This window comes from Poecile atricapillus, chromosome 2 (genome assembly GCF_030490865.1).
Source record: "Poecile atricapillus isolate bPoeAtr1 chromosome 2, bPoeAtr1.hap1, whole genome shotgun sequence".
In the NCBI taxonomy this organism is placed as follows: Eukaryota; Metazoa; Chordata; class Aves; order Passeriformes; family Paridae; genus Poecile; species Poecile atricapillus.
Genome location: NC_081250.1, coordinates 119,931,625 through 119,958,205, shown reverse-complemented (window position 1 = coordinate 119,958,205; position 26,581 = coordinate 119,931,625). Strand labels below are relative to the sequence as shown.

The window sequence follows — 26,581 nt, the reverse complement described above, 5'->3', positions numbered from 1 at the left end:
TTTTTCTTCCCTTGTAAAGGTCTCTATTGAAGTTCTTTTAAGTTTCTTAGAGGTTCTTAGGACCATCAGTGCTCAGAAATACCAAGGAAATAATTGCTGCACAATATCATCTGCCATCCTCCATGTATACTTTTTGAAGTAGTTTCCAGCTACTTTTATCATGTTGTGTTTTTTTTTATATCATGCCTCATTCCAAGACTAGAGAGGACAGAACTACTATACTAGAGGCAAACATAAATCTGGTATTTCCTAAGTCTCAAGTGCTTTTCTTCATAAACTAAGTACCATTCACTTAATAACTGGTGAATCCTCTTAGAAAAGTATTTTTCTCTCAAAACTGAATTTAGAAACTGGTACTGAATAAAGAATACGATAACCATAAAATCAATTTTCTAATACTTGCAGGTGATTGTGTAGCCACATTATTTTAAGATCATGAATAATCTGCCCTGATAAGTAATATGCATTCCACTTTAATCAGTGCAATCAAGAAAAAGCAGAGTGCTTCATGGTGCTGAAACAAAAAAAGGAAAGCTTACACCAACTGTACTGTTCAGCCAAGGCCTAATTTCATCAAAGAAAAATTGCTTTTCAGAAAAAGCTTTGTTAATTTCTGTAGGCATGTCATTAGCATGATAATAAACTACACTGGGAATCTGTTTTGCTAGTTCTATGCTCTACTCACAAACAACGAAGACTACATTCCTACATCTACCAATGCTGAGAGCAAATACTCTCAGTTGCCCTGTTCCCTGGAGCCCCATGGCTCCTTATATAACGTGAGCAGGGGATCCCAAAATCTGCAGTGAGGAACTGTGGATGTATCATCTAAACTCAATAGTCTTTAATGTCTATAAAGAGATCCACCCGGGGTGCATGACAAAGAGTCCTGCAGAGATATGAAAATATGTTGAAAATATGAAAATAAACTCTGCACCCAAAGCTTCCACTCTAAATTAGGAGTTACATAAATTGATAGGTAATAGATGATTAAAGAGAATAAAATAATACAATACCAAAAAAAGCACATGCAAAGCCAATGTGAGTGACACTAGGATAACCATACTACTCCTCTCGGGAATGCAATGACACAAAAAGGAAGCAGCAGAACAGTACTGGGTTACAGTTCAAACACAGATGACTACAGGGGACGAGAACAAGACATCAGGGTGTAACAAATGAGAACAGTAAAGAAAGCAGAACAGATGAAGGTTAGAGAAGAACATCATGATCTGAGTGAAAGAAAAAATACCTGTGTGAGGAGAGGGAATATAGAAGGCTCGCAAGGAAGGAAAAGAGCAGGTAGAGTTAAATAAAAAATAGGGAAGGATGACAAGAAAAAGGCAGAAAGACGTCATAGTCCAGGAAATTAACACAGGAATTTCCATATTTCAAAGAGCCAAAGGAGAGAGGGAAGAAATAGCAATAATTACAAGGAAAAATAAATTTTGGGATATTGGATAAACTGAAATGGAAAAACCAGAAAATATGGTGATAGGGAAAAAATGTAGGTAAGAAGAATCATAGCACGGTTTGGGTTGGAAAGGCCCTTAGAAATAGCCTGCAATGAACATTTTCAGCTAGATCAGATCACTCAGAGCTCCATCCAATCCTACCTCAAATGCTTGCAGGGATTAAGAATCCACCAACTCTAATAAGTTAGAAATCAGACTAACCAAACTATTAATGATGTCGCAGAAGTGTGGAAAGGAGTATGGAGCTTGGAAATAATGTGTATATAAAAGTGACAAGATCTGATATGGCTCACAGAACAAGGGGAAAGGAATCATGAATCCTCCAGGACTGGGCGCAAGGCTATAGGAAATGGGGACAGTAGCAAAATTTCCTGTGGCTGAAGGAAATTAGACAACTGGTGTCTGGAGCATAGAGGAAGACTATTTGTGCTTAGCCACATTATAAATGAAGATTCATTAAGGAAGAAAACAAACAGGCAGGAAGGAAAATGAACAGCGTGAAAAAGACCAAGGGTGAATAGCTAGAACAAGTAAATGAAGACATGTAGGACAGATAGAGGATCAAAGAAACATTTTCTAAATCCAGCACTAAACACATGGCAATATGTGAGGAGGAATCAGCTAAAGATGAATAGTATAGCATAAAGATGAATAGCATTCTTGGAATATTCATCAGGAAGAAGATGGTGGGTATAATCCTCTGGGTACTCACAAGCAAAGAGATGCTGTCTTAGAAAGTGACATGATGCAAACAGGGAAACTTCCTTTTATTTCTAAAGCATATTTAAGAAGATGAAAGAAAATAAATGAAAGTCCAAACAGTACATGACAGTAAAGACTGAAATAATCAACTGTCTTTTTTGCATAAACAAAATACTGAGATTTTATACAAATAAAGCTAAGCATTGGGCAGGGATACAGGCTGGAAAAGGGGAATAGCAGGGTAAAGAATATTGAGTAAAATATATTTAAGTCAGAGAGGCTTGAAGAAATTCACTGCAGTGTACCCATGGATAGCTTGAAATCACTAACTAGATCAGTGGCCCTGGTGAAGGACATAACCCAAAACAGATGTCAAGGAGTTCTTACAAAAAAATGTCTGGTAAGCAAAGACAATGAATCAAGTCTGACACCACAGTTCTCTACCTTATGTTCAGCATTTTTCACCACTTTTATCAATAGCTTAAATGGTTCACTGGTAACATTGTTCATGGAACCAAGTCAAGAAGCATTGCAAGAGCTTAGGGGAACAAGATGTGAATTCTGAATTCTTAACAAATTGCAGAAATGATAAGATAAAATTCACTGCAGGAAAGAAAGTAATTATCAGGCCTACTTTCAGACATTAATACAGTATATAAATATATGAATATATAAATATATATAAATATTTAATTATATAATACATATATATATATATATATATCTGGAACACAAATGAAAGGACTGAAAAATAATGCTCTCAGAAAATTCTGGGATTAGAAGCAGACATCCCATGTTGCAGCACTACAGTAATTTGTCTGGCAGCAGTAAAATTCCAGCTCTAGACACTTCAGTTGTGAATTTCAGGCATTTATTAATGTAATTTCTTTATAAAATTGAATGTGAAGGACAAGAGACGGAAGCAAACTGATCAAAAAACAAAATCCAAAGGACAAAAAAAAAATTATAAAATAAGAAATAAAATAAAAACACAACACATGAAGAAAGGTTGAAAGACTTTAAAATTTGAGATGGAGGAAAAGACAAAAGTCTTCCAAAAAACTATTTTGTTGCAATAAGAGCAATAGTCAATTTGTTATCCAAGTCAATTCTACTGTAAAACAAGAAGTGAGCAAACTATTTTGAACACAAGGAACTCAAGAATAGAAGAAAAAAAATCTTAATTAAAAATAAATATTCAATTCCTATGAATCTTACTTAAAAGTAAAATCATTGTTATTAATTCTTAATTTTAGAACAAAACTGCATTGAGAAATGCTTGGAATCCATAGTAGGGGAAAAACCTAACACTATTTTAAAATATCAGGAGAAGCAATATATAACTCACAGAAATCCCCTCCAGACTTACATATTTGCAATGCCACTGCAAGTTTCACATACTGCTATTTTTCTTTAGCTTTACACTGAAAAAGACCAAAATACTATAATTTCAAGGAAAAGTAATTACTGTTAAGCTCAAAGGTTAAACTCAAATTTCTAAAATAAAAATTGACATGTCTAGGAATACTTTGGGTTTTCACTTTACTGATGTATATCAGGAAAATTTCAAGTAATCTTACAGCTTATATCCCTAAAGATATTTTTTAAAAACCTTTCTTATGTTACAATTTTAGCATTTATAGTGTTTCATCTCAAAAGAGGTAGGTTTTCCACTTGCTGCTATAAATATACCATGTACCTAGGGATAAGTTCTTTAAGAGTGCTGGAATGCTTTAAAGTGAAGTTAAATATGCAATTTCAGTTGAGCAATAAATGTCACCTTATTTTACTACTGTTCATATAAGCATAAAATAGTCGTCTATGGCTGCCCAGCTAATAATGGATGAAAGCAAAGATGTGTCTCAGAAGCAGAACTTTGTTATTAATAGATAGTGCTTTTAAAGCAGCATCTTCCTCTTTCTTTCTAAATATAAAGGAGCATTCTCCACTCTCAAAGAAATTATGAAGCTGCATTTGATATGAGCACCTCAAAAGACAGCTCAGTAAATGAGCCAGACAAATATACTCACCTGTTCCATCATCTACGTTCTCTACTTCCATCACTTCCGTGTTTATTCTGCCCCGGAAAAGGTAACGGTGGCCATCAGTAGATGCTTTGCTGTTCTTCAGTCTCCTGAAAAAAGAAAGAGCAGATGAGCACGTCATCCACTCCCCTCTTCTACACTTCTACACTGCTACCTGTACATGCAGCATTTAGAGACCACAGTGAGGATCACAGTGCCTTTACACCTGTGCAACTGAACTGTGGAAGCCGCTGCTGAATGGGGACACTGCTGATGGAAGTGCAAAGGTGCTACGGCTGATACGAGCAAGCTGCAAATTCCTGCCTGAATGAGAGCTCATCGGGAAAGTCTCACTCTGTAAAAGCTCTGTTCCAACACTTGGGTACCTACATGCTGTTTGCCATCAAAGACAAAAAAAAGGAGAGCCTTTCCTCCTAGCTGATGTGGTCTCCCTATGTTAGTCTAGAAATTCAGCATGGGGCTCATGTGACTGAAAAGAATTATATGAGAACATCTTTGGATACAAATCTTGACCTACGTACATTAGCATCATAAATGGGATTTATGTAGGGAAGAATGAAGACAACATTTTTCCTTCTTAATATAAGGGTTAACCAAGAATTGTAATTAAGGATTGCTGGGGTTTTGTGGCACTTTCACTGCAATATATTCTAAAAGACTTTGCATTGCTGTAACTGTTCCCAGTGAAGCAAATGCCTTTGGAGAACCCCTAGACAGCTTTTCAGATAAGCCAGGGATTATTGTCTATCCATTTTTGCCTATGATGATAATTAATACTGTATATCAAACAAAGGTCAGTTCCTAAGAATAAAGGATCTCCTGGATTTTGACCTTCATTCATTCCAAAGAGGTACTAATTTCAGGAAATTACCTGCCTCTCAATCATTACTTCTTTACTGTCTTATGAGTAATACTACACAGTAAATTTTTTATTCAAAAAATTGATTCATTCATTAAAAATACAAAGAAAGAAAAAAAGCAAAACCAGTATAAAGCATAAAGTATTACATATTTTATTCTTTCCAAAGTGAGTAAATCAAATAGCTCTACTAAATTTTAAAACTGTAAACCCAAATATGGCATTCCATGTCTATACAACTCTGCCACAAAAGGATGGTTAATAATTACATAAAATATCTCAGACCATAAAGGCAAGACAATTTTTGTAAAATTAACAAAATGGAATTTCTCTCTTTACATACTCGCCAATCAATATTTAAAGTATCTTACCAGAAATAATCGATCAATTTCCCATCTTAAACTTTGAAATTATATTCTAAATTGAGTTACTCCTATATCTGCAGAGATGCCACCATGGTACCAGCAAAGGACTTGATTGTTCAAAACTAAAGAAACCACAGACAACCTTCCTTGCATTTTGAGATTTTCATCCATTAGTGCATTTTAGTGAGAATATGGCTACAAAAATATGCAACATAGTGGAGGACAACTGAAAACATACTATGTAACCAGCAACTTATTTGTCACTGCTGGACAATAAACTTCAACAAATATCAGAAATTTCTGAAAGAAGATGTATCCTGGAATCTATCAAATACCTACCCAGTAATATGTATTTAGTGGCTACTTTAAAACAACTTCCTCATTAAAGAGACAAATTTGAGCATCAAGAGGAATATACGTACATAGGAGAACCCGTATTTTTCACAACATTATCTACAGAAGTTCATTGCTGTACTAAGGAATTGCCCTTTGGAATGCAGCAAGCAACAGCTTTCTGGCTGTTTTCCCTGATTATAAATATAGGGCATGAAACTCTTGAATCTGTAGAGACTTATTTCATTGCACAAGCTACAATACTAATTTGTTTGAACTAAAAATTCAGACTCTTTACACTTCCTAGGAGAGAGGGAGGCCATCACATATAACCTGCTGTGGAAGGCTGACAAAACAGATTCTTCTTCCCCCACATTTCACCACTAGGAGTCTGCATCCATATAATTTTTCTTTCCAATTGCTTGAATTAAATACAATTCTCTTTGGTTGATAAGTTTAAATGCAAACTTTTATGCTGTGGTTCCCATAGAACAGCATACTCATGATCAGTACTACTGATGTGAGAAAAACACCTTATTTTTGAAAGTAATCATTTACCTGTGCTTTTTTTTGCAGTAGACCAGAAGATTATCAAACAGAAAAAATATCCTCTCTTGGATATTTCCTGCTGAAATTTTCAGTAGTAGTCCACTTCGCAGCATTTCTGTACACGTGTCTGTGATGTTGGACCCCTAAAATTGAGCAGAAAGAGATTACTCTTTTAGTGAGAACTGAAGTACTTTGCATCAACTAAGGAAAAGTTTCTTATACAAACTCACAAGCATAATGATTCTCTGGAAAGACTGAAAAAACAAGTCATGGTAATTTATTGCATTGTAATTATGTAATTATCTGTAATAATGCTTAACACCAGCTTTGTGAATAGTTTAATCACAAAAAGTTTCCAAACTATATTACTTTTGTGCAAAAATGTCTCCTGAAAATCAGGCCAACTTTATCCAATAACTCCTATCCTCAGCAACTTTATACAGAAATGTCTGAAAATGGGGAATTTACAAGACATAATCTATGCCATGATAAAATTGAAAGCTGAAGCAACCTGTGACTTGAACATCACTAAGGGTAGATACTTCTACACTAGATTAAACTAAGCACAAAAACAAAAATTAAAAACCAGCAAGACATAAAACTTGGGCAAAACTAAGAGTGGTATGTGCAGCTGGAATTGTCTAGTATACTTCCTCCTAACCTACTCCAAAGACATCAGAATTTTGGTGAGGTTTAGATGTTTGGGATGAAATTTCCCATGCCTCATTTTTGCTTCAAGACAGATTCATGGGAAAAGGCATCAGGCATTTTCATAAAAGTTAATGTAAGAGAAGCAACTTTAACCAAGGAAAATATTTTTTTAAAAAAAAAGTTACATGAAAAATTTGCAGCACTTCTATGCCTTGTAAAGAGAAATTTATCTCGCAAGAAAGCCTACCTTAAATTCTGAGGTGAATTTTGCTAGTCTGAAAAATCATGCTCCTGTGGGACACAGCTGCTGTCCACGTGCATGTCCACCCAGACATGCAATCCTATTGATAATTATCTATTGTGCTGGCTGCACCAAGCATACACCCAGGGTCTGACGAGTTTCCTGACTTGAGGGAGTCAAAGTCAACTTGGAAAACCAGCAAAAGCCAGGACTCTCCTGTCATCTACACATGTTCTGAATGGTTTCAGCATGCGACAGCAGCAGTTACTTCCTCTTCTTGATCTAACCACAGTAGTCCAAAGAAAAATGGATTCAATTAAGAGCCAAGAAGCGATCACGCGTTCTGCTCTCACAGTTCTTCATCCTACTGCTCATCCTTTGTATGTCACAGCTGTGAATATTGAGCAATAGCTCAGACTGTCCTAAGGAGAATGCAGTATGTTTACAGAGATGAGATTGCACAACCATCACGCTGGAACACAGTCCAGGTCTCTAAGTAAAGCCACTTCAGATCTGTATTAACTAACCACCCCAGTTCCTTTCAGGATCAAGTGATCAAACAAGCTAAAGATGAATGTCACCTACAGCCACTACAACATATTTCCCTTCTAAGACAGCATCAGTACCAGCATACTAATTTTACAGTTTTATTCAAAATTGAACATTGAAACATTTAAAAGTGCACTCAGTGATATAAATTAGGCATAAATTAGGGCTGTGTGTAATGCTTGTTGACCATAACTGCAGAAAAACAGGTCACTTTTTTCCATTTCATTGTTTTTGTGTATTAAAGAGTAAACAATATCTTATTCTGTGTTTCATATTTGCTGGAATAGTACTTACTAACAATTTGCATTGTAAAAGATACTTTTAGATACTTTCTAAGGGTCTTAGTTTGTTTTTACACAAAACTTCAACTTTGCAGAAAAACAGTAGTTTTTTGTGAGGAAGCCAAAAAATATCAGCCTAAAGCTTCAGAATTTTACAAGAAGTTTCAGCTTTCTAAAAAAGGATGGGATTTTTTTCATAGAAAGGATTTTATATGAAACTTTGTCTTTTCCTATTGAAGAATTTCATTTTCAGTATAGAAAAACACAACCTTTTCCCAACAGTCCTAACAAAATCTGCTACTGTGCCAGCATCCTGTCATAAACTAACACATTTAATACATATTTTAAGTATATATAATTCAGGCTACCTGACTTACTTACAATTGCCTCATTCACGATTCAAGTTCAGTGTGACTATGGCAGTGAGGATTATCTGTCTCACATTACTACCCTTTGGTAATGTTATCCTCCTAATTTTCTTCCCTTTCTAAAATATATTGCTAGATGATGAAAACAAGGTTCTAAAGATACTTTTTTTTTTCCCTCTGAGACATTTCATCCAAAGACTGAACAGTGTTAATGTCACTTCTCAGACACCTTCTGACAAGATCACAATCCATGCTGGTGTGATCAGAGGTCAGTGAATTTTGTTAGTGCTGTTCTATTTGCTGAAGTCCAAGAGAATAAGAAAACAAGATCAGAAGTCACATTTTGCTGTCCTACATAACACTGCTACTGCAGAAAAATCCCGTCACTCCCCTGCCCATGTAATACTCAGGATTTGCCTGTTCCTAGACTTTGGAGCTGAAAGGGAGAAAAATGGAAGGGCATATTAGAGATGAAAAACATGCCTGAGGAAGGACAAAGCAGAAAACACACACAAGCACTGCCATATCTACCATGCAATTCAAAGGGCTGACAACCATAACAAGTTTTTATGAAGGGTGGAGCTATACCTTAAACCTTCCCATGGGCTCTCAGCAGGAACACCAAGCTACAGTTGATATCCAGCCCAGTAGGAAAATTCCCTTATCCAGCTACAAGCTGTCCCCCTCATGGGGGAAGGCTCAATTCTGCAGTATCATATGAGGGGTCACTCACATCCAAGAAGCAGGTGAGACTTTCTGCTGCACAGCTAAAACTGAACTACACTACCTACAATATTTTTGAACCAGTATTACCAAAACCTTCTGTCACAAACATCTTTTCATTAAGTGTGTGCACTGAAACTACCACAGGGATTTCCAATATGAGCAACTTGAACTTGAAAAGCAATTTGCTATTTCAAAGTTTTCACAGACATTTAAACTCAGTGCTTGTAAGAGGAGATGATAGAGTTGCTCAACCTAAATGTAAAATCACTACTACTATGCTATTCATGCTTCTGTATATTTACAGTACTTGCAAGTAGAAATCACATGCTATTTTCAGTGAAACCAGCATTTTTGTAATCTGTCAATTTAAAAATGCCATGTATTGTAGAAACAAACCTATTTTAATCATCTTCCAACAAATCATATAAATTATTCAGTTGAGGGGGAAACTACCTGCAAAGCAGGCTTATATCTAGTTCTAGTTCTATATATATATCTAGAATCTAGTTCTAGTTCTGCCTCCATCTGTCCTACTGGGTCACTAAAGACTGTACAGCAATCCTCTTCTGTGGGTAGCGCCCCAACCAAATACTCTGTGCCTTTTGAGGATAGCTGGTATGGAAATTAAAATCCCGTAAAGTCTCGGAGCCTGCAGGCCACTTAGGTATAAATGGCTTCTGATAACCTTTGACACCAATGATTCTAAGGAAAGAGCTCAGGTGAGAGGCCTGAAATGTGGGCTACTATGACCATATAGAAAAATAAAAGGACTTCAAGGAGAAAGACTATACACAAGAAATTTAAAACAAAACCTCCCTCATCCTCATTTCATTATATATCCCTCTTTGACATTAAAAAAATTACTTTTATTACCTTGAAACAAAAAGCAGCATTGGTTGGTATTTTTTTTTACAAAAATAAGGTACTTATCTGCATATTCTGGGAAAACTTCTGTCAAGTACAGAGGTTTGACTGTACTGAGTCATTGGCAAGTAAGTTAACAGTGGTAAAAGTCAGAACTTATTCTTCTGTACTTGCATATGGACATAGGGAACAAATAAAACATGGAAGGGCTAGAAATTCCAGAGTTTAAGACAGAAATCGATAAAATATTACCTGGTATGTTGGAATGGAAAGGAACAGAATACCCCATGCTACTGTCACTAAGTCGGCCTATGACTCAGATTGGGTTGTTTAGCCTCCAGCTTACAAAAAATGCAACAGTTTTTGTTTTTCTTCTCTCACTGAGACATGCACACAAATTTTACTGAGAAACTCCTTCAGCTGCTGAGCCATTCTCCAATTGAGACAGACACCTACACAAGTTCTGAATTTAGGCCAATAAATTTAACCACGTAGGAAATTGACTGAGAAAGTCATTATATTCAAAATCATCTTTCTTGAAACAGATGTTCCATTTTTCCATGAATCTGTATTTTTATCATAATAAACACAAGTTTCATTTTATGACACTTAAGTATAGGAATTCAAGTCATGCTTTGATCAGATTCTAAAAATAGTCTTTATTTTTTTCCCTTTCCTTCTAGTTGGGGCCAAGCAATGTGCTAAGCATTTCCTTCTGGAAGGAAATCTCCAACAAGTTTGCCTCTTTATTTTCAGCATTGCAGAAAACCAGATGTTTATTTAATTAAATCCACCCTCAAACATTGCATTCAGGAACATTTTTTTTGTAGTTGTCGGGAATCCTTCAAAATACTGTTAGCTCATATACTTGCTCTGGAATTCTTACCATTTCAAGAACTAACCTTAGTTTTTTTTTATTTCTGAAAAAGACGTACATGTTAAGATCAAGGCAATTTTGCCAGATTGCGCACCCTGTGGTTGACATTTGATATCAAACCTGATCAGCTAAAATATAATAAACACCACATAACTCTACTGGAAACATTCTGTTTTAAGACAATGGCACTCTGAAAGAGTTCAAGCACAGGTGAAATCCTAAAATGAAATCTAGGAAGAGAGAAGGTGAAAAAAAACCCCACAAGAAAATAACCCACCAAGGTTAGCGGGAAATTACTTGGTTACAGAGTAGAGAATACATTCTGTGCACAGGGAGAATAAGTCTGTTTCAAATGTATATGTCCATACTGCTATCATTCCTTCTTTATTGTTACCTTTGCCCATTCACACATTTCCAAAAGCAACCGCACTTCCTACCAGATGTTGCACCAAGAATTCAGAAGAAACTTAATGCAGGAAAGTGGATTCCCTATTCAGGGATAGAGGTTTGAGAACAGTAAGTTCTCAACCAACTTATATGACTAATAATGCATTGAGTTAATAATACTGTAACTTTATACTTGAGTGTGTTCATTAAGAAGGATTTGACAAATATCTATGACTCAGACATTGGAGGCAAGTAGAAGAATTTTAATCACTGTAGTGCAGTAGATAATTTAATTGAAAAGTTAAAAATAATAGAAGGAATAAAGTGGTGATAGGCAATAAGGATTATTTAGCAAATTTCCTTGCCATAAAGTATTCGGCACTTGACTTGCTTCTATCATGAGGTTATCACACAAATATTTCCAATGCATTTAGATGTTTAGAGACACTAACCTTCCCAAATTATTGTTGATGACAGCAACTTCAAGCTAATTACAAGAAGAAATACATTTTCACCTAAAGAAGCAGCTCTTAAGTGACATGACATCAACTAGACCTCCTCTCAATTTGATCATTTAGAATTTTACTTTATATTACTCCTTTCTTTCCTAAAATCCCATAAACAATACAATGGCATTTGTTTTGGATTTTTTTATTTCAGAGGGTTACAAATAAGTGTAGAAAATTTTGTCTGAACATGGACCAGGAATTCAATCACTTTTCTACTTGCTAAAATTCCTTCTGATGATGCACAGTGAATTTTAGTGGTATTTCATAGTGACTATCCTTTACCAAAACAATACAGTGTGCTGAGCTCCAGGATGAGATGATTTACCAAAAATGGAAAATCACTTTTGAAAATGCTGCTACACAAGGAAAAAAATACCTGAAGTGAAACATTTCAAATCACACAATGCACTGAAGAAACATGAAGAATTTTGATAAAAGTAAAATTAGTCACTTAACCCACATTTAGAATGAACCAAGTCTTCCCACACTACTCAATTAACAACAAAGCAAAAGTTTGCAAAAGTCCACTGATCAGGAGATTTCACATGGAGCATACAGGAAATAATTATGTGGTGTCATGAGTAGTATTTAGGGGGGGTCTTTGTTCAGATCTGTGCTCCTTTCAGACAGTGGCTTGTCCTGCTGAATCCTTCTGGATGACAGGGGAAAGCTAAATCCACTACAGCAGAACCAGAGCACATCCTTAGGCACAGCAAAGTTCAAGAAACAGCAGGTACAGTAAAATCAGGAGGTGTAGGGAGGGAACAGAGCCATGTAGAAACTATTTCTTATTTCTGCTTTTTTACCTATTACTACAAATAGCTACTTAAAAGTTGTCCACTCTAGTCAAAGTTCTAATTGTTTTTTGTCAGACTTTGTGGGGAGCTCAGAGTTCAGGCAAGTCTGTCTTGAGGCTTTCTTTGCTTCAGTGTCCCACCCACATCCCTAACCCTTTCTTTTCTTGACACCGTGCAACGGAAATTTTCCACTATATAGACTGAGATCTTTCACTACCTGACTAGCATGCAACAAACATATCTTTCTGGCTACATCTCCCAGTCTGCAAGCCTTCCACAAAGCTTAAAGAGATAAAATCACTTCCTCCAGTTCTTAAGCAGCTTTATCAGGGAGAGAAGAAGCATATTTGAGCAATATATTTAATATATTTGAGCAAAGTATTCAAAAAAGCAAAGGACTGCTTCCATGTTGAAATCTTCCTCTTAAAAAAAACCTGTGTCTTTTTGTTTTTTTAAAGTGAACTTTGAATATGGTTACACTGCTTTATATTTCTTTCATTGAAACTTCACTTGTGTTTGCCTTCCACCTCAGTACAGTCAGCTCAGACACGTCAACACAAAACACCCAAGGCAATTTAAAGATACACTCTTATCTGCACCTGTCTTTCCATATGAACTAATTATAGTGCTCAGAATAATTCAAAAGAAAGATTTTGGTGCTACAACTGCTTGATCTTGTTTTCTTTCAGAAAGGGTGGCTCTGCTGGTTACTACTTAAAATTCTAACTCAGAACCAGATCTATGGTTACTTCAAAAAACCTGGTGGGAACACTAAAATCCTTCCATTTGCAAACCATTTAAAAGCCCCAAAAATCTCACACAGATTTAAACAAATGAATATGTTTAAATTAGTTTAGCTCACCCAATATTAAGAGTCTACCAACAAGCTGACAAAAACTTATAGACTCAATGCTTAAGCAATAATAAACAAAACCTTTTTTCAACCAGACAAAGTACTGCTAGGCCAGAATAGACAGCAGTAAAATAAAATCAGCATTTAAATTAGGGTTTATAGATGTGTCTGTGTGCACAGATACATGTTAATACAAATGCTAAATAACTATCCTCCCTTGAAGTCTGCTATTTCATACAGCATTGCTCAGTCATGGACAATTTAATTTACAGAGTAGAACTCAAAAGCTGTGATTTCACAGAACTGTGGACTTGACAGAACCTCAGGATGTCAAAAGACCTCAAAAGCTGTGATTTCACAGAACTGTGGACTTGACATAATCTCAGGATCAGAAAAACAGTGCAATACATACTTGTTGAAAACTATTACTCCCTCCTCAATACAGAAAGCAACAAATCTTTTGACAGTACCTCCCATCCTTCAACATGAGACTGCCATTCTTCCAAAAATTCTAATTTTTCCATTTGTCTCTTGGCCTCATTTATGTTGGAACAGACAGCTTTCATGGCCTGGAGAGCTTCCATTAGAGCTGCATAGTCACTGTGCTTCCTTGGAGTCCGCTTCAGTAATTCCTATTTAGACATAGAAAAAGGGGGAAAAAAAGAGAAAAAAAAAAAAAAAACCAAAGAAAATAAAAGCAAAAAAGAAAACAGTCTTTGATCTCTAAAGGTCTCCATTACAGGAGTCTAAGACCAAACCAGCATACAAAAATAAAGTAGCCAGTCTTCTCTTTTCCTAAGCAGAAAAGTAGTAACCCTCCTAAAATTGTGTCCTAGTAGGACACTAAAACTCAAGAGTAACTAATTGCTAACAATAAATAATCATCATGATTTAGGAACAAGTTTTTATTTCAGCTACTTTCTCCTCCAGCGTTTCCTCATGTTAAGCTTTGGGGTTTAGGTTTGTTTGTTTATTATATTCTGCAGGATACAACCGTTCAAGAGCAAGTATAACAATTCTGCTTAAAAAAACAGTAGTTCACTCATGGCAAAATTAGCACCTGCCTTTCCTGCAAATCAGGGCAGAAAACACATTTCTTTAGCTCCACACTATTGTTTAACCTCGTGCAATGCAGCAAAGCACTGAACAATACTTAGGTGACTCACTGATTTCAGATGGAACTGGCAGCCATGCTGATAAACAAAAGTGGAGTCACCAGCATTTGTTTGAGACTTCCTATTTCAAGCTACCAGCTACCCATTAACAGCTGGGCTGACTGAGAACAGCCTTCAGCAAAGCTCTAACCCTGCTGCCACCACACCCTGCACTTAAATTTTCTTAATATATTTGTTTCATTGCTCTAATGTAATTCATTAGTCATTTTTCCCTGTTTTATCTGTATGCCCTTCAAAAATAGAATGGTAAAATAATTTCAAAATAGACCAAGGGAACTGTAAAGTCACAGCTATCTGGGCTGACTCACGCCTCATTGCAATGATTATATTTTTAATTTGTTTTAAAAACTTTTATTCTAAGCTGTTTCTTTTTAGATTATTTTTTATGTCATATGCCTCACAACTAGCAATCTTGCAGATCAAAACTCACACATGCATTGTGAAAAATACTGTTCAATAATCATTTTTCAGGTAGCTTTTGGAGAAGAATCAGCTCTGGTTTTCCTCCCAGAGTTTGGAACAATAAGCAATACAAGACCTTAATTTGTTAAGCAATGATTTTCTTAAAATACTTATTTTCTTGTATTTTATTTCCTAACACGGTAAATTACAAATTCAGAGGTTAGAATATCTAATGTTGATCACCACATTAACATTTAAAATTTATTTAAGTTGTCACAATATGATAAAAATTAACATATAATTGTACATAAAACCATTTACAACACCTTATTCTTACTCCACAGTTTTTCTTGTGGAAAAAAATCCATTAATACTTTTCATTTTCTATTTGTTGATGGTAAATTAGCATCATCAAAGTATGTCATCAACAAACTCTTCTATCCCAAGCATTTTAAGCAAGGGGATGATTAAACCCAGCTGAAATTAGACTCATTAAAGTCTCCCAAATGGCTCACTTCTGTCCAACAATGGAGAGGCAACCTTACAAGTACAAGCAGAACAGAGCTAATCATCTCGATCCAGCCAAGCTCCTCAGTTCTTTTAATACCGATGTCAGAAGACTTGCCACCAGCTTTAATGAGAGCAAGGCTGGCTCCAATATCTTAATAAAGAGATAATTCACTGCGTAGAAAGATTGTTCCTGGAGTTCAGAAACATGCTTAGCAACCAGTTTTATATAGGAAGTATAAAGTCCTCAATAAAAAACTTGTAAGTACCTTCAAAAGAAGGGGATACTTGCATATTCTCTGTATTGGAGTCACTAGGTATCCCTCCAGGGGTACATCTGTGTTCTTGCGTCCCCCAAGAAGCATGCAATTCTGCAGTGGGAACAGGTTCACAAATTATTGAAAAATCCCAAGAAAATTATCAGAAATGAAGACAAGGGCATAGGTACACAGCAGAGTTTGGTTACAATACACAGAAACTGTAAATATATATATTTCAGTGTAAGGAGGGAGGTTTGCAAGAGTGTCAAAAGTACAGTCTTGAACACATGCACAGGCTATCACACATGACAAGGAAGGCACAAAGGCAGAATGCAGGCTTCTCATTTAAGCACCTTCTTTATCCAGCTTGATGAAGAGGACTTTTTCTTAAAGTTTGAAACTAAAAGTAAATAAAATGCTCAAAATATGCTTTTAGACTTCAACAAACAGAAATAAAAATATTTCAGGGAGACCACTATAGCTGTTGTTGTTTCTAAAAAGTGTGTCCAGCATTAAGTAGTATCAAAGATGGTTTGAATGTTTGCACATGGCCATCCTAATACACACCTCAAAAAAAAACATGTTCTGTTTTCATGGTCCTATATTTAAATTTGATGTGCAATGAATAAAATATCCTTTAGTCATAGACAAAAGGGTATTAAAAAGTTTCAACAAGACATCTAATTATGGAAGTAGAGAGTAAATTAAACATTGGGTGGAAGTGCCACATAAAAGCAGCTGAGAGAGAGAAAAGAGTAAGGACTTTTGGGGATAAGAAAAGACACAAAGGACATCACAGCAAATATTTGGAATAGCTGGAATTAAAGTGTAAGTACCTAAAGACCAAAAGTAATGGTGACAATTATTTTATGGAGAGATCAGAAGGAATTGTGATGCAATGGTATGAGATAATCTCAGCTTCAAAGATCAAGTTGTCTAAACTGAGGACACTAAACAAAAGCAGTTTAAGACAGCCAGATGAGATGTCAACACAGGCCACAGATCTGGATGCAGACACATTGTTGATGGAACAGAGGCTGCACAACTGGGTGGCAACCCCACACGTATCCTACAACCAGCACTGCTATGGGGATCTCCACACCCACTCTTAAGTCTTTGTACTCATGCTTTACCAGCTTCTGTTTTATCCTAAAGGATTTTTCATCCTAAAGGATTTCACTTAACCTGCCAACACAAAAGCTTTACTGATAAAGACAAAGTAAGATAATGGCAATCCAGAGCATAGTTATTATAACAATTGCATCTATACTCAAAGGCTCAAAACTTCTGGTTTCTTCTCCCAGTTATTTATAGATAACCACAGCTTTAATGACCTGAACCCTCTGGTGTGCCTGGAAGGCTTTGACTGTGCTTTCAAATCATACAGTCTTATGTCTTGCTCTCTAGGTTAGACTGCTGCTACTGAATCCTACAGACATGCCCCAAAACTATGAGGAACCCAAACCAGATGAGAAAGCCCTCTGCATGTGCCCCAGAGCACGTAACACTGACACATCATGAACTGCCACAATGGCACACTTGGCTTTCTTCGTCACAAAACAAGATCTCTGCAATCTTTCTACAGAGTATTTTGCTTTTTGCCTCTGTAGTCAGCATTCACTCTTTCCTGTTGAGTATGGCCATGCTGCTTCCAATACAAGAACCATGTGTATGAAGCTCCTCAGTCTGGGAGGTGAAGGATTCTGTTTCAACCACTAAGAGAAAATAGGACAACTCTGAAGCAGTTTTTAACTTTGAATAACCATTTCTGTATAAGAGATTCTTAGCAAAAAGGTGGATGGTGCCTCATGTCACACAGAATTTCCCACAATAAAATTCCCACACTGCACATTAACTTGGCTGTAAGTAAGTGCAGCTGGGGAGTCAGATCTGGTATCTTTCAAACCGTCAGTGAGCTGCAATAGGACTTCAGCAAGAGCTCTGTCAACAGCAGTGGTGAAACCCTACTGCATGCTAAAAATAATTAATAAAATTAAATAAGACTTGTGATACTATCAGCATTGGCAGAATCTTTTTTTCCTCAAACACATCTGTGATGCTTTGCTGATAGGGTAATTTGGTCTCCAGTCCCAAAACACACTCACCAAATCTGATTGCCCCAAAATTTGATAGCGTATCCATGGACACCTCCTCAGGTATTTAAGCTCCAATATAGTAGGCTACAAATTTCCATGGAGGAAGCACAAAAATCATTCCACACTGAATCCTGTTTTTAACAACTAAAGTCAACTATTTGCAAACTCAATATTTACATGGAAATTGGTTTTGCTGTTGAAAAACCACAAGGACTATCACACTTAACATTTTCAAATCCCACCTTACTTGTCTTATAAAGTGAAAGACTATTTGTGGAGCTGTTTCTTTCAACTTAGATTAAGTCAGTGTCTAAGATTAGAATGGTTATTCTATGATCCATAGATCACAAAATATTTTCTGTCTACAACAGTGCTGGCTACAGTACCAGAACATGGACCTCCCCCTTCAGAAGTTCTGCTGAGTCCTTCAATTCCTTTCTGCAACTTCTTTCCCTGTCTTACCTCATCTATTTTATCCTATTCTTCATCCTTTCTAGAGATTCACACCTTTGTCTCCTGCCCAGAATGTTCAAGACACTCTGCCTAATGCTGTATTATCCACAGATCCAAGCACAGCAGTGAAAATATGATTTATACACCTCCTTCCTCTGGGAACACCGACCCCAGCTAAAACAGTTTACTGATCACTTACAGGGGTGCTTGTATTTGTTACACGGTGGAGGTGACAGTGCTGAAAATTCACTGGTCTGTCAAAAAATATGAAGTTAAAACACCAGTTCTAAGTTTATTTACCAAAAGAAACGTCCGCACTGTTCTTATTTTGTTCAGGTCAAGAAGAACTTTCTGTGCCTTCTCGTGGTTGCTACAGTATTCATCATAGATACGGAATTTCTCTTTCTGCAGAAACAAAGAGAAACATTGTTTTGCACTTGTCATTTTGATTTTTTTTCTTTAATTAATAAAACATGGAATGAACACTTTGCAAAGCTGAATAGCTAATATAGCCTTCATTCTGGAAACTCAGCTCTTCTTCATACATTTATTATTTGAGGTCTAGCCTCAAATTATGAACAGTCTGGGAGCACCACTTGGGAATTTCAAACACAGATTCATAGAAAACAAGGTTGAAAGGGAGCTCAAGGACCATCTGGTCCAACCTTTCTTGGCAAAAGCATGGTCTAGACAAGATGGCCCAGAACCCTGTCCAGTGGAATCTTAAATGTGTCCAATGTTGACAAATCCATCGCTTCCCTGGGGAGATTATTTCAATGGCTGATTGTTCTCACTGAATTTTTTTTTATGGTGTCCTATTGGAATTTCCCCAGGAGAAACTTGTACCAATTATTGTACAATTGTACCCTCATATTATCCATGTGGTTCTATAAAATGGGAATCTCCATCGTTGCAGTCACCCTTTAAATACTGGAACATAGTGATAAAGTCCCATTTAAGCCTTCTTTTCTCAAGTCTGAACCAACCCAATTCTTTCAGGAAGCCACATGGAACACTTCCCAGGATCATCCTTGTGGTGCTTGTCTCAAACCTGTCCAGACTATCCACACCTCTTTTGTATAGCAGGGACCACAACTGAACACAGAATTTCAGCTGTGGCCTAACAAGTGCTGAGCAGACAGTGATAATGTCTTTATCTCTGCGGGTGATACCCTTACTGATGCAACCCAGCATGCTCTTGGCTTTATTTTTTTTTGTCTCAGGGGCACACTGTTCACTCATAATGAGATGATTGTCCACCAGGACATTGAGGTCCCCTTACACAGAGCTGATCCCCAGCTAGGTAGATCCCAGCCTGTGCTGTACTTCTGGATTATGTTTTCCCAGATGCAAGACCTTACATTTGCCTTTGATGAACTTTCTAAGGTTTTGCTGAAATATTTCAGAGCTTGAAATACCACAAACATACAGGACAAAAACATATATGAAGAAAATGCAAAATGAGTAGCTGATTTATTTACATTATTACCCAATTTGTCTAACACTTGGTTTCAAATATGATCCATTTTTCTGCGGAGTTAAAAACTGATGTTACTCAACTTCTGTAAATTGTTTCCACTATCAATTAATAGATTTCTCCTGCCACAATGAATAATCAAAGACTTAACAAACAAATGGGATTCTAACCATGAATTTCTAAGAATGAAACCTAGACCTTTGGTTAGGTCTACAACTGAAAGTAAACTAATTTGCCCTCATTTTGCAAAGCTCTGTAACAGTGACATCCTTGTTTTGCTCCAACAGGAAAAATAATACTCCTAGATAGCAACTACTACAGGATATGTAAACAGACTTGTGGGAGTACTGCAGTTATTGGAAATAAAATACCTTCACAATCCAGAACCATGGACATTTTATCCAGTATATACAATTCTTCACTAAATATTCATCTTTTTGCACTAAAGGGGAATAAAAAGATAGTACTACTCTTGTTGTTGCAAGCAACCTTGTACCTCTGCCTAACACACAGGCACAGCTTCACCCAAGTAGCAAGGCTCAGTTGGTCAGCCTGAGATAATTTGGTAAATATGAAAATTATGAAATAACAGAAGTTTGTCATTTATTATGTTCATTCTTCACTCTCATCCCATCTATTTTTTTTTTAATATTTTTTTTTCCCCAGACATGACAATAACCAAGAGATGAACTTCAAAGTACTCTTCATTACGCAATCAAGTCATATTTAGGCTTCATGACTATGCACACTTATCATCATAACAGTAATTAATAAAGGCAAAAAATAAAAGAAAGATATGAAAAAAAGTCTGAAATAAAAAATTTCATACATAATTCAGAAAGCAGGTTCCAACTTCATGCTGTGCATTAGGTTCTGGCTGTAAACAATCCTCCACAAGGGACAGGAAGTTTTTGTGAACTGCAAGAATATCTTCAATATTTGAAAACAACATCTGCAAAAGAATAAAACATACATAAGCAAAATATCAGATACAAAAAAAGAAGAAAAATTCAATTAAGGGACTAACCTTAACTGTTTCTTCTGTGACATTTTTATCCACTTTGGCTGCAGCACACTGGATCATTCGGTGAAGAAAAGCCTGCATGAAACAAGACAAATAAGGAAAAAGTTATTTCAGGAAGACTTGAACAACTTCTGGCATGTTATGCTTTAATTTGTTTCCCAAACTAGATATAGAGCCACATCAGAATATTATTCAGAATCTAAAACAAGCACTTTATTTATAAATAATTCAGTAGCCCTATTATTCTAACATTGTAGGAAAACCTATCTACATAGTGTTAAAAAGAGTAAAATATTAATGAAGCTGAGAAACTGAACATTCTCTGAAGTACCACTTCCATCCTGCACTCATATTATAAACAAGCAAGAGGAAAATGTATTAATTTTCAAAATCTCACTCTATTACTTTACAATTTGAACACAAGACAATCCAAAATAGGTTGCTAATTTCCAAATTAAACTAATTGGGAGATATTATTATTTCATGTGACTTTTACCATAGCAACCAAAAGTCAGATTTCCGATATATTAATAATCAAACTTATTGTAAATTAAATTGGCTTAAACAACAGTCAACTGCACCTGGTTTTTCTTAATGAAAACTCTTCCTTCTTCCCTCCCCAAGAACCCAGTCCCCAGGGATCAAATGAGAAGTTAGTAATACCACCAATGAAATACCAAAATTGTAAGTTTTCTTTTATTTTACATTCAAGAACTGGACACAAAAAGAAGTTGTGTACAGCAATTCCTAAAGAAATAATATCTCAAGTACAAAGAACAGAATTAATTTTTTATTAATTCATCTCATTACAAAGATATTGATACATTCTAAAAAATATCTACACACTGTAGACTAAAATCTTGCATTGATAATTCTTCACACAGACATGCATATTCTTCAGTCATTAAAACCTGGCACCACAAGTGCACAAATGTCATGTCTTTCATAACGATTTAGCTCCAAGTCACTGTGCATTGTACACTGTACATGAGCTCATCTAAATTCTGGCGTGGCACAAATTCCATAAAAGGGGCCATAAATAACCCCTGTGTGGAAAGATAGCAGTCACAGCAAGCCTTTTTGCCCTCTGCTGGGACTGAAACATTTTCATTCCCAAGCAATGCTCCTTTCTCTGATGAAGAGCACTACGTAACTGGCATTACACATTTTTATTACTGAAGAGTCAAATCTAGTTATCCAGGACATAAACTGAATTAGGTTTGGAATACTGCCAGCACGCTGTATGTTTCCTATCACTCTCTACAACGATGTAGATTTTCTAGTTCATTAAACCTGTCTTTTTCCTGACTATTTGTGCTTTCTTTTTAATGTTTTACTGGTGCTAAAAAAATGCCATTAACTCATTTGCAGCAGTTAACTGATGGTGGACGACAGCCCTTTTTACATCATTCCTCACTACGAATATCCCCAGGGGTTATGACAAATTTGCTGCATGCATTATCTGCACAACCAATCCCACAAAGAGAGAAAGCCTACATGACTCAGTTAAATTTTGGAAGTTTTCACTAAACTATGAAACACCATTAAATATGCTTTAGAATCTAAGAGAAAAAAATAATTCTAAGAACTACCTCTGAAACTCACATCTAGTTTTACTATCTGTAATTTCTCTCTGTTCACATTATTTCCCCATAGACCAAACATACTGCTCATCTCCACTTCTGTTATCACAAAAGACCTTCATTTCCTGTAACTGTGAAGGAAGGTGAACATTAAGTTGGCTGATGGTGAAACTAAGAAGGAACTGAGAGCTGAGGCATTAGTTATTCCCAAGTGACTCAAGACACTTAGATGGGAGTCATGAGGTCAAGAAGAGAATATATCAGCTGCAATAAACAATTGTCCAAGCAGCAATGTCCCAGACATCACATCTGCAGAGGTTATCAGAAAATAAATCCACTAAAATCTAAACTTTTGCAGAACCCAGACACAAATCACTAATTAAGGTTGATCGGGACAACTTCAGTCCCTTCCTGCAGCTTCTTGTAAGCCCCTGTAATATTTTGCTGTACTCATTTTGCAGGGATAGTGTAGTCATGAGGCTGTTTTTTTCCTAAGATTTGCCACCTGTTCACAGCATCATGGAATCACAGAAGGGCCCATGGATTGCAAGGGACCTTAAAAACCATCTAGTCCCAATAGGGACGCTTTCCACTAAACCAGGTTTCTCAGCATTCCATTGTTCTTCCTATCAATGCAGATTTGCTTCCTGGAAAAAATTATAATGCTGTGTCTCAAAAATCAATGCATGTGACCATTTGAATTTTTCGAGCACCTACATGAAGTTCTACAAACTTCACATGTTGCAAAACAATTGGAATAATCTCACATTTTCTAGAAGAGTAGTGCTAAGAGAGTTCAGGGGAGTGCAGGTAGAGACGGATGTGTCTACCTCCAAGGCTGATCCCTTGTGGGACCCATTGTGGAGTGAATAATGCAAAGTATTGATGAAACCCAGGTTTCCAGGACATAAATCCCCTTATCAACTCCCTTCCTGGAGCACAGAGACGCCACAGACTCCACACACACAACATCTCTGAACTAGTACTTTTCTAGGGAGAGTGGACAGCCATCATCAGGCAAGAGGATGAAGTAATTGCTTTTTTTAACAGTGTAAAATAACCTCAATCCAGCACTGAAACTATGAAAAGACTAATGTCTCTGAACTTATATAAACACACAGGTCTCAGAGAGGGCTGACTACTCAAAAAATCTCCAGAATTTTTTAAGCATCAACTGAGGACAATCATGAGCATTTCTTCAAAAATTAGTAGACAGAGAAAAAGCAGATAGTTTGTAGAAACAAATGTAAGGAGGATGCCAGCACAGAAATTGCAGACTTTAAAAAGAAAATATATAAGGATGGACAAACACTACTCAGGAGCTGTTAGCTCTTTAGTTAATGGAAAAAAATATATATGTAAGCTTTTGAAAACATACTGCATAAACTCTAATTAACCATAGAAAAAACACACCTGTAAAAAATATGAAAGTAAAATAGACATCTCAGCCAATTTACAATTCACTAAAGAAATGACCACATAAAAACAAGAAATAAAAAAACAAGCAAAGCAGTCTGGAACTCCTCTGAAATAGCACTGAGTTCCCTCTAAAACTTTTACCATTACTTCAAGAATGAGACTCCAAGTCCACACTCGTTACTGAGCACCACGTTATATAAGAAGCAAAGCAAATTGCAAGGCAACAATAGAATAGATCCTGCTCCTGGACTGATCAAACAGCTGTAGGAATCAATTGTCATACATGATTCCCATGCTTACAAAAAAGCAAAAAACCAATAAAAATAACCAAAGTGTAAAATCATTTCAAACTTACTAAAATTTCATCAAACATACATGTCAGTAAATCATGACTCATGTGTGTTTACTGGAATATACATTACATGTTGCTGAAGTTACTTCAATATTCATCCACATTAGAGTAGAAGTTTCACAGCATTACATCAAACACAGAGAATAACAAATATCTCTGTTACAGCACTGCAGGATCCCAGAGCAATGTCACCTAGAAAGGGATCCTCAACATTCTCAAAGCTTTTCGAGCGGATGCCAGAGTTTCCCTTAGCTTCCTTTCAGTTCTTAATTTTCTCAAATAACAGCAAAGACATATGGTAAAAACAGATTGTAATTCTCTAGATTTTCACCTTGTGCCACCAGCATTTTATCCACCTTGCTATAGTACAGGGGTTTAACCCTGCAGCACAGCAGTGATTCCTGGCACTCTCTGTCAGCTGGACTATTGATGATTTTTCTTTTAAGAGATCTCCACACAACACTTCAGAGCAGCAACTTGGCTTGGTACCATAAAGAGCAGTCTGAATTTCAAAGACCAAATGAAAAGCAAACATAAAGAAGGATGCTTTTTACCCACATTAAAAAACAACTCCCAGCCTTGTTTGTCAGGTTTTAGAACTGTTTATGGAAAACTCTGTCACTCTAGGAATATTCTTGAGTCACTCAGAGTGCCACAACTCCTGCCTCCATAAAGCTTGGCATTCAAATTACAAACATAAATTTTCTAAAGCATCCTTCTGGAAACTTTATTAACATGAAAGCGTCTGCAAGATCACTGAATATCTGCTTTGGAGAAGAAATGCCCCAAAATGCAGATGAAATTCTAAATATGGAGAGTCACATTGTAAGAAATTTTATGATCTTTACAAGTCTAACAAACTTGCAGACCAAAATATGGGGTTCCAACTAAGTCCTTTGGAATAGGGGAACAACTACATAAGAAATATATAAGATAACAGTTTAGTGCTAATGTTCCCTGACTCCATTCAGGTCCTATTGGGAGCATAAAAACGTCTCTATTTTTGGCTGTTACTCAGGGTCCCACTACCATGGTGGCATATTCACCTCTACCTTTGAGAAATGTGGTAAAGAACCATTTGGAGATGATTCCATGCTAATAATAGCAATGAAGCTAATTACACACTTTGTTCATATTACCTGCAAACTGTTTCATTCTTTCTGTACTATTCCCTACTCTAATTCTTTTACCCTTTGCCTGACATTGCAGTAACACAATACAGAAAGCAATGGGCATGAATATTAACCATAAATTGCTGAAAATCCAAATTCAAAGAATTATAAAGGAATTTGTTCATTATGACATATAAACACTAATGTTTTTGCCTGTCTGCTGATCAGCTGCCATTTTGTGAAGCAGCATTTTTTTACAGAGAACAGACACTGGGTTCCTGTTACAGGGATTTTGACTTATGGTCTGATCAAAATAAGAGTTGCATTGTTTGTTGTTTGGTGGAGTTTTCTTCTTGATAGTTGCTCTGTGTGTTGTTGAAAAAGAACAAAAACAAAAACCTACCACTGCTACAGATAGCACAAGGGGCTGCCAACAGCACAAACGACTTCTCTGACATCTGGAATGAAATCAGGGAAAACAAAGAGGTCTGCCTGCAGAAGACTCCCAGGGCAGAATTTTCGCCTTCTTTACAGATAAAAAGTCCAGAAATTATGTCAGAGCTCCTGGATCACAAAAGATATGTAACTGTCTTTCTGAAAGTAATAATCCTACTTAGGATTAAGCCTATAAATAAATACTGGGTTTTATCTGAAAAAACAAAAACCAAATTAAATAGTTACTTATTTTCCCCCTCAGAATTCATTTAACAGTGTTTCTACCCTTAAATCTACACTGTCATAAACAAAACCAAGGTGAACTGCAAAAACATGTATTTTTAATAAGGTAACTTCCTGCACATTTTCACTTTAGGAAAAGCAGTTCGAGTGAAGTGCCCAACCTATCATAAAGCCTTCTGAGTAAAGCTAGCTAGTTGTTATGGACATTAAAATTGAATACCATTTTATTTTGCACAGTTTCGAAGACAAAATCCTATAAAGGGACCCACTATAAGGAAATGTTTATATCTTTATACAACCTTTTTGTGTCTATGATAATAACCTCATCTTCACAAATTTAGAAATGCAAATATGAAATACTTTACATTCTTAGTGTAACTAGAGGCATCTGGATGGTGGAAAATATTTTGGTCTTTTCACAATATTCCAAATTATCCTAGAGAGAACATGAAGATCTATCCTTGCAAAAAAACCTGCTCTCTACCATAGCTGACTAGCCTGTTGTGGCTAATTTAGTTCACAGGCATCGAGGTAGTATTTAGCACAGCAGTTTTGCACACTATAATTAATGCACATCAGATTCCAAGTCCCAGAAGAACACCAAGCCAGTTT

The 26,581-nt window shown here is 36.3% G+C and overlaps 1 protein-coding gene across 1 annotated transcript in view; it reads right to left on the bottom strand.

Moving 5' to 3' along the window:
* The window catches only part of PREX2 (phosphatidylinositol-3,4,5-trisphosphate dependent Rac exchange factor 2), a 169,154-nt gene that overhangs the window by 103,796 nt on the left and 38,777 nt on the right, over positions 1 to 26,581 (bottom strand). Inside the window, exons 2-8 of the mRNA XM_058832482.1 lie at positions 20,829 to 20,900; positions 20,631 to 20,753; positions 18,625 to 18,729; positions 15,785 to 15,886; positions 13,902 to 14,063; positions 6,338 to 6,471; positions 4,208 to 4,311 (exon numbers count right to left, since the gene is read on the bottom strand). Coding sequence (XP_058688465.1) covers positions 4,208 to 4,311; positions 6,338 to 6,471; positions 13,902 to 14,063; positions 15,785 to 15,886; positions 18,625 to 18,729; positions 20,631 to 20,753; positions 20,829 to 20,900 — 802 coding nt within the window. The remainder of the gene's footprint in view (positions 1 to 4,207; positions 4,312 to 6,337; positions 6,472 to 13,901; positions 14,064 to 15,784; positions 15,887 to 18,624; positions 18,730 to 20,630; positions 20,754 to 20,828; positions 20,901 to 26,581) is intronic.